At 36.9% G+C, this 15,154-nt stretch overlaps 1 protein-coding gene across 1 annotated transcript; it reads right to left on the reverse strand.

Moving 5' to 3' along the window:
- Nucleotides 1-856: 856 nt before the first annotated feature.
- On the reverse strand, nucleotides 857-7,821 carry LOC112023216 (uncharacterized). The gene is made up of 4 exons (XM_024055867.2): nucleotides 7,586-7,821; nucleotides 6,336-6,458; nucleotides 4,050-4,169; nucleotides 857-1,113 (listed from the first exon to the last, which is right to left on the reverse strand). The coding sequence occupies exons 1-4, from the start codon at nucleotides 7,620-7,622 to the stop codon at nucleotides 1,049-1,051; spliced, it is 345 nt and encodes a 114-aa protein (XP_023911635.1). The 5' UTR covers nucleotides 7,623-7,821; the 3' UTR covers nucleotides 857-1,048.
- Nucleotides 7,822-15,154: the final 7,333 nt, after the last annotated feature.

Genomic DNA, 15,154 nt, shown 5'->3' on the forward strand with positions numbered 1-15,154 from the left:
TATCCAATGAAAAAAAAAAAAAAAAAAAAAGGTCAAACTCGTGTAACCTTAGAATGACCAAATACCTTCATTGCTAAATGCATGATATATTGATCTCTTACAAATTGACATTGTTTATTCTGTTTTCATTTGCATTTTCCTACTAGAGACCTGTACTATTCCACTTTTCATTTTACCGTTGGATATCAATAGAGGTTCATTGTCCGCATTTATTTCTTGAATTTGGACTTTATTTCTCTTGTCCATAACTTTCCAATAATGAAAATTTACCCTTAAATTTAGCTAAGATCTTCGAAAAATATATGGATCCCCCAAAATTATTCATATATCTCATGCAACATTCCTAAATTGGATAAATTTTATAATGGTTATTATGGCCTTCTCATTCTTAAAGTTCTAGTTTCACCCCTGCTCTTGTGGTTTAAGTGCAACTGTTGACAAAATGATCACCCTAAGATGATCATCTCATGGCAATTGATAACAAATCAAATCAAATGATCCTATTTCTCAATCTTCTAACTTGCTCACCGGAACCAAAGTTGAAAAGATTGAGAAAAATCAATCATTCACAATCACTAACAAAGGATTCCTCGAAAAGTTAAGAATTAGTAATCCTTTTAGAAATAGAATAAATACATATGTGAGGAAGTAATCAAAAAAGGAAAGAAGATGAGTTCTTCTTTCTTTTAGAACTTTGGAGCTGTGCGAGATGAAAGTCTCATGCACAGTTTTGAATGAGAGACTGTATTAGTGTCAAGTTTCAAACTTAACTGCCATAAATAAATCCAAGGTTAGCATGGCGAAACCTTCAACGGCTAACATGTGACCACCACAAACACAAAAACGCCCACCAACAAAAGCCAACAAGTTGCATTTCCATTCAATTAACCAAGAAACTTACAAGAAGATAAGAGAAGTCCAGAGTGAATGCAAATGGAAGGCATAATTAAAAGTAAGATTGTGAAAGATTAAAAGAGAATAAGAGAATAATATACATGATTTACATTCAATCTTTGTGCACAAATGGTGCTATGTATCCTCACTGGTATTAACTTTCTCGAATCAAGTTGGTCGGCTCACTCAAAACATATTTGGGTAGTTCATATTTTGCACCTGCAATAATAAGTTTTGCAACGCCAGGATAGCTAGACTTAATAAGAAGAGAAATAAATATAATAACATAAAATCTTCTCTAAATAAAATCAGAAATTATCTCTCAACACGAGAATCATCAATGACGCACCATGTTAGAACAAGGAACTGATCCTTCTTTTCCTCAAAAAAGAAGAAGGAACTGATCCTTCTGCCCAGGGGTACTATTTGGCTCAAATTGCCATTTAGTAGAAAAGTATATTCCCCCAGATGGCCCAAGAGGATTTTTGTTAGAAATAAGTCATTATCAGAAGGGAAAATTATAGCATTTCAAAATGAAAGTAATTGTACTCCCACCTCCTGTGGTTTTCCTGTAGTTCAGCTACCTGGCCTCCTATAAACCCTTGCCCTCAGCCCACTTACTCGATTTCACTCACCTATCTTTGACTCCAACCTCAAAGCTCTAGCTCATCTACTTTTGTGGCCTTTCCCCTAAACCCCCCAATGACAGTGTACACCCACTCATCACTAGATCAAAACCCAAATTCCTCATCCTCGTCTCATTTCAATCAGATCAAATCTTCGAATCAAACCATCAGCCCCATTCAACCACAAATCTCAATGAAACCCGTATATCTATCATCAAACAATCCCCAAGCTCAAAACCTCACCTTATATAGCCTTGTCAGAAGACTCATTTCAGATAGAATCCTGAAAAAAAAAAACAAGTTGAGAGCAATTCTGTCCATAGCTTGTAACCCGTCTCATGGGCTCACCACCATCAACATTGGACCCACACCTTGCTCTGATTTGGCTCAGATGAAGACCGCCAACAAGTTCTTGGGTGAGGGAAAGGAAGTTGGGTGGAGCTACATGGATTTTCAGTTTTTAAGTCTAGAAATTCAACCAAAGTGCCACCATGGAGGTAGTTTGTGATCCAAAGGGTGGTTTGAGGTGCAATTCATTTTTGAGGACCTAGAAGACCACATTTGAAGCACACGATTTTTAGTTGTTCATATTGAAACTGGATCCAGAAGGGAGGCAATTTTTGTCAAGCTAAAAGCCCCAATGTAACTATTCTGCGAGTGTGAGGTCGAGGTCTACTTTGATCCTAAGGGCTTTGCTCCAACTGAGAGGTTGGTTGCTAGAGATGTCTAATCCATAAAGGTTCCAATCATATGACCAAGAGTGTCAACATTTTCCTCAGATTTTATCAATGCGCAGATTTTGTAGCTAAACCAAAACAAAGAGAGCCAGATCCTTTTGTTAGAGCCTCCTTTTGCCATTTGTTAGGCCTGACACAAGGCAAACCTGATGTCATTCACTTAGGGCTGTCACTTTGTCTTAAAAGGAACTCCCCTTCCATTTTTGAAGGAATAGTCTAAAAAATTAAATCCAGGATAGAAGGGAGGCTAGCAAAAGTCCACTTACAAACAGCCAGAGCTACCCTCATCAAGTCAGTCCTTTTTTCTATGACAGAATACTCAATAACAGACCCTTTTTCAAAAAGCCACCATGACCATATTGACAAAACCTTAGGGATTTCTTCTAGGGGTATAATAATAATAATAGGAACCATTGCTATCTAATATATTGGGGAAATCTTTGTAAGCCTAAAGCCCTAGGGGACCTAGGATTGAGGAAAACAAAAGATGTTGATATTTCCTTCGTGGCCAAATTAGAATGGCAACCCTCTCAATTTCAGACAAAATCTGGGTAGACTTGTTCAAAACGAAATATCTCAAGAACTCACCCCTCCTCTAGGCCAATCCAAAAAGGAACTCCTCCACCACTTAGAAAGGGATATTTTAGAGCAAGAACACCTTTCTGAGGACTCTTGCTTCATGGTTAGTAATGGTTCCACTATAAATATTTGGAAAGAACCATGGGTCCCACTTTCTCACTCCTTCAAGCCCTAATCAAAGGTAAATGCACAACCAATCTGTACAAATAAATCCAGTCTCCTTCCAGTGGGATCTAACAGAGCTACAAGAATAATTTGAACTAATCATAGTGGCCCTCATTCAAATAATCCTACTCTCACCAAACTCTTTGATGGATAAGAGGGATTGTGACCCCAACTCGAATGGGCTCTTCAACACCAAATCTTCCCCTCGACAAATTGGAAGATCCTACAGAATATAAAGATAAACGAGAAACTTAAATATTTCCTTTGCCCCAGGTGTGGTGGCCTTCCTTGCCCCCCAAATTTGGTCCCTATCACCTTGGAACCTAAACTTCACATCCTCCCATTGTTGGATAGCCACATACTTTTCCCAGATTTCCCACCTTGGTTTGGACAAAAATGAGGTGTATAAGTTTACCTTATTTGCTTCAGTGCTTTGTGATCAAATCTAGTGATCCAGGAATAACTTAATCCACAAGAACATATTACAACTTCTATCCAGCTAGCCAAAAAAATCACCATGACCCATTCCACCCACCTAAGGGCTTGGAACTCCATCACCCGAAACCCACAAAACCCAACTCATGGTGCCCCTTCCCTCAAATTGGTATCAGTTTAACTTTGGTGCTGCTTTAAGAAATGACCACTCCTCTCTAGCTGATGCGTGCAGCAGGGACTCTTCTGGCACTATCATTAAATTAGCACAACAAAAGAAATTGCAGCTGACCCTTCCTGGGCCAAAGCCAAAGCTTGCCACCTTGCAATCTCAACAAGCACAGAAAAAGAGATTGCATCCTCTCTCAATTTAAATGCTGCAGTTTTTGAAGGCGATTGTAAAGTTGTATACAATGCTATAAAAACTACACCCTCCCTGGTTCATTGCCCCTATGATTCTTAGAGGATGAAGTTGGTCTGGACCACTGAAATGAGCTTTTGTTGTACCATTGCTACTGGTTAATGATACTTAATCATTCAGAGAGAGGGGGGGAGGAGGGGGGTGGTGGGGTGTGAAGAGTCATTATCAGAAAAGAAAACAACATAGATTAAGTACCTCTTTCATCATAGCAGATTGTCAAATCAGCACTTTGAACTATGACCCCCGCACTGTCCACAATAGCTTGTGCAAGGCTTAAGTCAGCTTCAGCAGCAGCTCGCAGTGCGTCCCAAATCTCTAGTGCCCAGCAAAATGATAATTACATTACAGATGTACATGCGAAAAATTGATGGATATAGACAATAAGTATTTTTGGTACCATGCAAGGTTGACAGAAAATCACAAGAACTTGACAATCATTACTTCCCAGTTCCCTCTCTTTAACTTCTATGGTAATAACATCAAAGCAAAATGGCCATACTTTTAATTCTTCAAAAGTTCATAATCTTCTCTAAAAGATACTTGTAGTTAATAGCCAAAAGGTATGGACTTTTCTTATCATCAAAAAAAAAAAAGATAAAAATATTTTTCTTATCAATATAAACAACCATGTTACAGTGTTGCATTGAATAACAAAATTGACTACTGTTGATGTAAAGTTCCAATTGCTGGCACATAAAAATTGGCAAAATGTGCCATAACTTCTGCACGAGGCTTATTTCAAGTACTGAAGTTTATGAGTGCACCTTCCTGTTTCAAAGGATTGTACACATTAAATCAATCAAGGAAAATGAATAAATTAACTCATCATAACAAAGCCTACCATCAAATATTGGAGTCAGCTAGACTCTCAGACCATTCTACTCTATGCAAGGTGGTACCTCTGTAAATCATAAGCCAGCATGCCCTTCTTTTAACAACCCACACTCAAATTTGACCTTCTCCATATCCTTGTACTTCCTCCTTCATAATCAATCTAAATTAATATATGTATTTATTGCAAAACCCAGGAGAAAATATATCAATTCAGAACCTGATTCTGGGAATTTCCATGAAAAACTTTAGGTTTTTTCCCATGGCATTGTAACAGATATTATTTCATTTCTGTTATAACAATCACTGCAAAATGACAGGCTCCATTCTTTAGAAAACAGAGTGCCAATAAGTTACTATTATCAATCCCACCCCGCCACCCCCTAAAATAAAAAATAAAAATAAAAATACTCAGAGGTGAACATGCCTGCAGGGTGTTAGAAAGACCATTTCAAAAGCTGATCAATCTGATTTCTTATTTCTTGACAATAATAATCACTACTGGAAAAATTAGATTGCAAGTGATTATAATGGCATGATGTTGATAACTCAACAGAGCCTTATCTCAACTATTTATGTGAAACTCTTGTTTTCCCAAAACAAAAGTAAAAGACCTAAAGTTTTCCAACTCAGTGGCCATCAAGGGAACCCCTTCAGACTGAATCACATCATACCTCTTTCTTTGCTAGATGTCTATATCACTCCTCAATTTCATATATATTGATCTACACTGCACATGATCAAAGCTTCTTCCCCAGACTTCTTTAATTTGATAGAAACATGCTGATCAAACTAGTCAATTCATCTCCATTCTTATATCCTCCTAGTCAATGATAAGACTACAGTATTTATCATGAAGAATGACGAGACTAACGTAAATTATATGGTTGTTAGTGGTACATTCGGCCATCAATTTTTCATTTTCTTTGTTTCATCCTCTATATAGATTATAAACACTATTGACTCCCCTTTTGCCTAAAGACAACCAGGTCCTTCTATGAGATGTCAAACCAATGCTTCAAGTCCTTAAGATATGTCTATTCTTAGTGCAAGAGATATTAGATATTGAAACCTTATAAAAGTACTAGTTACTATTCTTGAAATACGTCCTAGAAGGCCAGAAACTTTGAGGACAAGCAATGAAAATATCTTAAACCACCTATTAGGAAACAGGACCCTCAGAACCCCAGTATTTCAAATTTAGTTTTTGGCAATCAATGGAATGCAAAGCAACGAATCAAGCCAAATATGAACAAAGACCCTCAAGTAATTCTTGAGATAACTAGAGTGAAATACCTGGTTATAAAAATTTTCATGTAGTAAGAGTGTCATAACATGTTTTACATAATAAACAACACTACTTCCTAACATGGGAAAGTATCTTGTGATTCTGTCTTATATATATATATATATATATAGATTGATCTTTTATGTTGGGTTCCATTATTTCTTTGTTTGGTTATGATCCCTATTGGTTTCAACAGATGACAAAACATCAAAAAGTTGCTTGCATATTGGACAAGAGATTATCACTTTAGTCTTCTTTTGTTCTTTTTCTCGAACTTATATTATACTAGGCACTAACCTTAGATAGTTCCAAAAGCTTTCAAAAACAATCTTCGTAATCATATAATTCTGAGGCAACACTACCTTTTCTACCACCATAGTGAGGAGCAGTGTCCCAAAACTCATCTCGCAACTGCATAAGCTGAGTCTTGGTTATTGGTTGAGGATGCTTCCAAGGTTTTGGCTTCCGGATCTTTTTTGCAGTCCCTGTTTTAATTAAGAAATCCAATATATTATAATAGAATATCTCTCAGTATTCAAAAAAGAGGAATACTTCATGTTCACAATGACGAGCACAAAGTATCTAATGAATTACAAGGAAATTATATAGGACAATGAAGGGAGTCCTGGAACTCAAAAATAGAATTACAATGAGTAGAGCTCCAAGCGCAAGACCAGTCAAACAAAGTACAAAAAAACATAAATAAATAAAAAAGGATTCCAATTGTAGTAACTGGTTTAAATCACTGTGGGCTCTAATGACTGGAGTTAATGGATTGATAGCTTGGAATCATAATGTTGAAATAGTTAAATTAAATCATATTGCTGAGTCATTAGCACACAATGATTGATACCAGTTACAACAGCTATTGATTCTCATTAAAGTATAAGCATGGAGCACTTCAATTAGCTAAAGTATATATATATATATATATATATACAACATGCCTCCATGGGAAGCTTGTGCTTTGATCTAGCACCATTGACAAAACTACCTTTGGGGAGTATACCCAAAAAATAAATAAAAACATAAAAACAAATAACATCGACCAAATATAACATCCAGAAAAACTAAACCCCATCACCAACTAATTAAAGAGTAATGCTACTCAAATTCAATTTCATTAAAAACCTCTCCCGAAAATAAATAATCAGGTTTAAAAATTTGTGGCACCGTGCATTCCACTTGTATCTCTTCTCACGTCATAGAATGGAAGCATCTTCTTAAAGCCTTCAATGCCAACAATCTAAATTTTTTTTTTTTTTTTTTTTTTTTGGGTTTCTAAAATCTTGAAGCATATACATGTAACATATAATTTCAATTCACAATCACAATCAGCCACTGAATTTAAAAACAAATAAACGCAAAAATGTACAGAGCCAAGCAATTCACAAGTTAAAGAAATATATGAATCGGGAAAATTAAAAATAAATAGTTGTATACAAAATCGAAGATTTTACTTAGAGGCTACAACAACCAAAAACAAATTTGGTTTTGGGTTTGCCTTGAAGTGAGTTTGTCGGTAAGCAAATAGAACGTAAAAAGGCAAAGTGTTGGAAAGGAAAGAAAGAAATCAAATCTGTTGGCAAAGAGAGAGAGAGAGAGAGCTGACCGTCGGGTTTGGCCTGTGAGGATCCAGCACAGCCCATTGTTTGAGTTTGAGAGAGAGAGAGAGAGAGAGAGAAAGAGAGAAGAAAACAAAGTCTGTATAATAATAATAATATAATAGTATTTGTATTTTGTATTTTTGTATAGCAGCAGCAGCAGCTGCCGCAGCAGCAAAAGGAAAGAGAAAGAAGCTTGAATGAGACGCCAAGTCAAACTCCTCTCTCTCTCTCTTAATTGTCTTTTCTCTCTTCTACCTTCTCTTTCTTTCTACTTATAATAAACATCCTTGTCTTTTTTTTTTATTATTAAATTAAAAAAAATTTATAAAATTAGTGAAAAGTTAAATACTGTTGTACTTTTCCGATATAAGAACGGGAAATTTTTATTTAAATTTTTTAAGCTGCAAAAAATAAAAAATAAAAAAAAATAAAAAAAAAAGGAAGAAAGACAATTAGTTTATATATACATAATATTTTCACAGATAAAAAATAAAAAAAAATAAAAAAAAAAGGAAGAAAGACAATTAGTTTATATATACATAATATTTTCACAGTATTTTTATAATAAATTATAAATGACAGGTTATTATTTGTTATTATTGTTGGAGTAAAAAAATAATCTCAATAATAAATTTAAATTTAAACTAATAATAACTAATTACTTATAATTTATTATAAAAATATTACTAACTCGTACACTTCCCATTAGTTTATTACATATGAGACGAGATGAGAGGAGAAAAGTGAGAGGCTATTGTTAGGCTGAGAGTTTCCCAGAGAGATCGGGGGCCGTTTTCATGAAATGACTAATGATTGCTCAATAATAAACACGGTGGTTAGCTGTCTATGATATGTTACACTGTTCGTGTGGAGAAAGGGTGGGTGCCCTCAAGAATGAGATAATATATCGGATAAAATTACCTGTTTAACTAAAAAAATACATTTTTATCGTATGAAGAAATAATAAATAAATTACAGAATTTTAAGATATATATATAAAAAAAAAAAAAGCAACACTTAACCTGAATCATATCTTAATATGCATATATATATATATAGCTATCGCCTAACACTTCCAATAAGATTTTTCTTGTCTTCTTGTCAATATACACTTGCTCAAATCTTTATTCTAATTAATTAACAACCATAATAGGTACCAATTTAACTATAAAATTTCTTATAGTTTTTTTATAAAAAAATAAATGGTTAGAAAAAATTTCTTGTAATCTCATCTACACCAAACAAAATTCATAGGTATCTTGACCTTATGAACAAAGTCAACTCCAAGCTCACTCTCTCATTCCAACAAAGTTCTAAAAAATGTGTCTCAATTACTTCCACCGATTGAAACCTAAACTGTTCCATAAAAATTTTTTAAAAATAAAATAAAATATAGTGCGTGTTTAGCCTAAATCATTATTAATGATAATTTTTTTTTTCTTTCTAGAACTATGATATTTTGATTAAATATATAAAAATAATCTTGATTTAGTTGATATTAATTCTTTCGGATATGTATTGAATCTATTTTTGCTTGTATAGGTAAAAGTTATTGGTTGTTTTTTTTTTTTTTGGGCTTAAAGGTTGTTGGTATTGTTAAGTGAAGTTACAATAATACTTTAATAAATTTGATTACATTATTTTGCATTTTAAAATTTTATTTTATTCTAATTGTAGGGGCGTTAGGCACAGCAATATGCATCTGTGTATATATTAGGCCAGGGGCCCAATCCGAGGACATGAAGTAATCCGAGAAGAGGTGAATATTATCAAGAGAGTCCGTGTTAGTAAGTGAAGAGGTTAGTTTTGATTATAAGGGTTCATGAGGATGGTCCGAGGACGAATGCCTCCTCGGCTGATCAAAGCCAAGGTCCTAAGGGGTGGTCTACCACCCGGGGCAATGTTCCAAGAGAGCCTATTGAAACAGATAAGCATCACAGAAGCATAAGATAGAGGGAAGTCCTAAAATATCTAAAGAGAAAGCTGTTACCAATGCATTAAATGCTCTGCACCTAACCAACTGGCCACATTTATGTGAAGGTGATACCTGGACAGTAATTTTCAGCCTTACAGCTATTACCAGGGACTTCAAGAAGGTACTAATGGAACAAGGATCAATACTAGCAATTTATCCTACACGTGGAGGGTAAGGATGAAAGAAGGAAGGTAGTATAAAACAAAAAGAAAACCTTGAAGGAAGGGGACCAGAGAATTGAAAAATAAACACTGTAGCAATAAGAACTGTATTTGTAACCAATTTCAAGTAATATACACAATAACTGAACTCCTCAGACTGTGCCGAGGACGATTTTCTTTAGATAAAACCAGTATTCTTTTTACTTTATTGTGATCTGGATCTATTATAACTGCAACCTAACTCATTAAAGCCTAGTTTTCGAACCTACTCTCTACAAATTCATTGTATTGGGCTCTTTGGGACTAAATCCTTCAATTATTTAGGCTTAAGACTCAAATTGCGTCATGAGGAGAATACTAGAGCCATGCAACTGGAGATTGATAATTTGAAGAGGAAGTTGCGCCACGAACGGCGAAGGCGAACTCCCTCCAATTCTAACTTCTCTTCTGACGATGAGGAGGATGGTAGTTATAAACAATGGATTATATAAGTGATACATGCATTTAGAAAGAAAAAAAAAATAGTCTTTTTATATGATTAACAATTTTTTTTACTTCATGTTTGAATATTATTACAATTAAAATTGAATATATATATATATATATATTATTATATATAGTAACAAACAATTTATCAAAAGATCCTATTTGAGGTTTATTTTTCTATTTTTATCTTTTTTTTCTTTATGCTTTTGATATCCAAAATTGATATTTCTAGCATACATTTATAATTTGAAATATTTTTACAAAAAAAATACTATCAATAATATAAATATTATAATATGATTAGTGTAAGGACGCAATTTGAGTCCTAAGCCCAAATGATAAAAGGATTTAGGCCCATAGAGCTCAATACAATGAATTTGTAAAGAGTGGGTTCGAAAACTAGGCTCTAACGAGTTGTGTTGCAGTTATAATAGATCAAAATCACAATAAAGTAAAAAGAAGACTGGTTTTATCTAAAAAAATCGTCCTCGGCATAGTCTGAGGAGTTTAGTTATTGTGTATATTACTTGAAGTTGGTTACAAATGCAGTTCTTATTGCTACAGTGTTTTTTTTTTCAATTCTCCGATCCCCTTCCTTCAGGGTTTTCTTTCTGTTTTATACTACCTTCCTTCTTTCATCCCTACGCTCCACATGTAAGGTAAATTGCTAGTGTTTATCCTTGTCCCATTAGCACCTTCTTGAAGTCCCTGGTAGTAGCAATAAGGCTAAAAATTATTGTTCAGGTATCACCTCCACATAAATGTGGCTAGTTGGTTAGGTGCAGAGCATTCAATGCGGTGGTAGAAGCTTTCTATTTAGATATTTTAGGATTTCCCTCTATCCTATGCTTCTATGATGCATATATGTATCAATAGGCTCTCTTGGAACGTTGCCCCAAGTGGTAGACCACCCCTTAGGACCTCGACTTTGATCAGCCGAGGAGGCATTCGTCCTCGGACCATCCTCATGAACCCTTATAACCAAAACTAACCTCTTCACTTACTAACACGGACTCCCCTAATAATGTTCACCCCTTCTCGGATTACTTCATGTCCTTGGATTAGGCCCCGGCTCAATATATATACAGATGCATATTGTTGGGCCTAACGCCCCTACAATAGCCTCTTAAAATTCTCCTCTCTGGCTCCTCGGGAAGAAAGGAGGATTTTTATGTCACTATAGTGACCCCGTACCTTGTCACACCTCATCCTTGTCTACACAGGTATCTTTTTAATTGCCCAACACATGCTCCTGATGTTTCAGCATCCGAGACACACCTTCATTAAATTCTTGCGACTCTATGTTCCCCATGTTCTACAGCGCGATGCGGATCCAACAGCTGAGGATTTTATTGGAACTCGGGTGGGAATTTTCCCGCTTGTCACTCTCTCTTTGATATAAATACTACCCCAAACACTTCATTCACCTAACTTTTGCACTCATGCACTGAACTTGCACACCTATTCACTTTACTCGTGCCCTCACACATACTAAGAGCTAGTCCAAGGATAGTTTTCTTCTCCGTGTAAGTCTTTATAAACCTTTCCATTTACTTTTCTTTAAGTTTTTCTTTTCTACATGTTCTTTTCTCCTCGGCCTCCCTATTTTCTCCTTATCTTCTTAGTACCTTCAACCCTCCTTCAAGTATGAGTAGATTTGCCTATCTGGTAGACTCTGAGGAAGTAATAGAAAGCTTTAGAGCTCAGTATAGGATTCTACCAGGAGAGTTCATTAGGTATTGCAAGGAAGGGGAATGGCACGAGAAAAGGCAACAGGGAGAAGTGGTAATCCCAATGATTGCCTTTATAGAGGGTGGGATGAGAATTCCCATGGGCACCGTAACTAAAGACTATCTTCGGGCTCATAAATTAGCTCCCACCCAGTGTGCCCTAAACATGTTTAGGATTCTAGGGAGTGTAAACGCCCTAAATGAGAAAATGGGTTTAGGGCTTAGCCATCACGATGTCAATTGGATTTATAACCTTCACCACCTAAAGGGGCAGGGGTATTACCTAAAATCTAAGTACCCCGAGGTTAGGCTCATCCAATGCCTCCCTAATTCCAACAAAGACCTAAACAAGGATTTCTTGATCGTTTCAGGGGAGTGGCATGATGGCCTCTCCTACCCGACGAGAGAAGGGACACCAAGTGGGGCTTTAGGTCTAGGTTGACTATTTCAAAGTCACCCCTTCTCCTTTCCTTTTGTTTGTGTTTGTATATGAGTTTTTCTTTAACTTGCACCCTTTTTTTTTGGACGATGTTTCTTGTTTTTCCTAATGGTTTTGCAGATAAAAATGTTACTGTTCCACATTTCAATCTTGTCAACCAGTCGAGCTTAGACAAGATATTGAAGGCTAAGGTGTTCGTTCATAATGACTGCCAGCTAAGAGTGGCACACTTAATCCTCGGCTACACCCTCATCTCCAAAACCTTCCAGGCATCGAAGTGCGTAATTAAAGCAAATGACCCTCGCCCTCACCAAATAAGTGTTGCTGTCCTCAGTTTCCTTACCATCGACCTTGTTTCCAGAAGGTGTACTAACCTCGCCACTTCAGTATATAACCAGAAGGGCCACCTCTTCCCATCCTGCTATCAAGGAAGAGAAAGAAGAAGAGAGAAAAGAAAAAGAAGAAAAAGAGGAAAAAGTAGTTGAAGTGTCTGACTTTGAGGATGAGTTTGAAGTCTTCAACTAACCTTCATCTCCTGAAACTCCATTTCGTGACTTCAGCCACCCTTTTCCCACACAAGCAAGCTAGGCCCAAGGAGACTCACCTCTACTAGAAGACATGGGGATACAATGCAAGTCGAGATCAACTCTCCAAGAGCTGCTAAAGTCCCAACCTTAGGGGAACGCACTAAAGAAGGTAGCCCAAACCAGGCTTCCCACCCCTACCCACCCAGCCATTTCGATCTGATCCCGCCAACCATAAAAGGATAGCAGAAAGGCAAAAAGGTGGTGGAGATAGGAAAAAGCCACCCCTCTCAGGAAGTCGAGCCTCAGAGATGGGCCAAACAAGCCAAAGTGGGGTAGACGGGGGTTGATAAGAGAAGTGATTCTCAAGTCGGACTTCTAACCTCGACCCCCACTCCAATGCTAGATGGAGCTCCCTTACCTGCCAATGCCTCTATCAAGGCCTGCCAATAAGGGAAGGGCAGCTATGTGGCCAACGCAATGGAGCAGACATTCTTGCTCCCTGAGGACATGGCCGATCTAAGGTCTATGAGGAGGTATGAGGTCTTCCTTAGCCTGAAGAGGGACCTTGCGATGGTAAATCCTTCAATTGGCCCTTTCTCTCTCTCTCTCTCTCTCTCTCTCTCTCTCTCTTTTTTTTTTTTTTTTTTTTTTTTTTTTTTGCTGCAACTTTCTTCCCTTTACTACTTCCCACTTTTTTACCATGTTTCTTTCCTCGGCAGGCCGTTCAAGCCACATTTCGGGCAGAGGAGATAACAAATTTTTGCCATCGGTAGATGAAAGAAGAAGGAAGGCATAATGTGGCTATGGAGGCCTTCAATGTGGCCGAAAAAAGAATAAATGAGCTAAAGAATAAACCGACTTTGGTAGAAAGGGATAAAAAGAGTGCTGAAGCTGCCACAGCGCTGAGAGGTAAGCTGAAGGTCAGCAAGTGCTACTTTGTCAAGCTGAGGACCAGCTGGCCGCCTCCAAAAGATAAATCACCGCCCTAAAGAAGAAGCTGGAGGAGGCCCTCAAGGCTGAGATCTCGGGGGTATGTAGAAACTACTGCCTCTAGGTGTGGAATGAGGCTCTTAACTAGGCTGGGGTTGAGGCCTTTTCTGCACTTAGGAGAGTAGAGAGTGTATACTACCCTCCTGCTATCCACGCATCATGCTTGGCCAGTTCCAAGGCTGACACCTCCTCCGAGGTGGTAGAACTTGGGAAGGGCAGCCCAACCAAGGTCCCTCCTTTCTTTGAAAGCCATTCTTAGGTGGCTCAACAGCGTGGGGTTGCCGAAAAGGAAGCTTATGCTAACAAGGGAGTGGCCAATGATGCCACCAAGCCCCAATTGTTCCTCAAGATCCACTTAAAGAGAAAAAGGTGCCCTCTACAATGGAGATAGTTCTAGTAACTCTCCCAATGCCTACCGAGGGTGATCTCAAAAGTAAAGACTCAAGATCTTCAGAGGCAGCCCTCTCCCAATCTACCAAGGCCCCACCAAAGGAAAAATTGTAATAAAAAAGAAATAGTTTAGAGTTGTTTTTCTTTGTTTTTAATTGTTGTTTCTATTTTCAAAATTTGTAATTATGCTACTCTTTTGTAACTAATCTGCCTTTTTCTAAGGCTCAAATTAATGATAATTATTAGTTTTTCTTTCATAGTTGTGATATCTATACTGATTCTAACATAGTTTCTGTTCTATTTAACAATTAACTAATTATGATAATGATATATAACTCCACTTGGTTACCTGCATAAGTGGTGGCACAGTCACCACATCCGACATGATTAACAACAGTATGGGTTAAACCTACCAAGCCCACAATCTCAACAAAGCATAACCTTAATCTCAAGAACATATGCAATGATAGAGCATCTATTCATGTCTAGCTCCATCTAATTCTCAGTCTATCACTAAGTCTAAGACATTAGAGATGATAATCAGTTCTTAAACAAATCATAGATATACTTTTAAATGCTTTAAGTGGTGCTCATGAATGTACATTTGTTCAAGTTACTACCATGAAGATCTTTGCTACTTAGCATGACTGGTTCTACTTGATTCTTAGATAAATAACAAGAAGTACGAATTTGCCCATGGCATGTGGTTCGAGGACCAGATATGACCATGGTTCCATTTAACACTTGGAGAAACCATTTAAAATGTCAATTTATCCAAAGTAGATGGCCCGATGAACCAAGCATAACTAAGGTTCTGTTAAATACTTAGAAAAATGATTTAAAATATCAATTTACCCAAGGTATGTGGTCCAAGGA

Source organism: Quercus suber, unplaced genomic scaffold (genome assembly GCF_002906115.3).
Source record: "Quercus suber isolate HL8 unplaced genomic scaffold, Cork oak 2.0 scaffold_82, whole genome shotgun sequence".
Classification (NCBI taxonomy): domain Eukaryota; kingdom Viridiplantae; phylum Streptophyta; class Magnoliopsida; order Fagales; family Fagaceae; genus Quercus; species Quercus suber.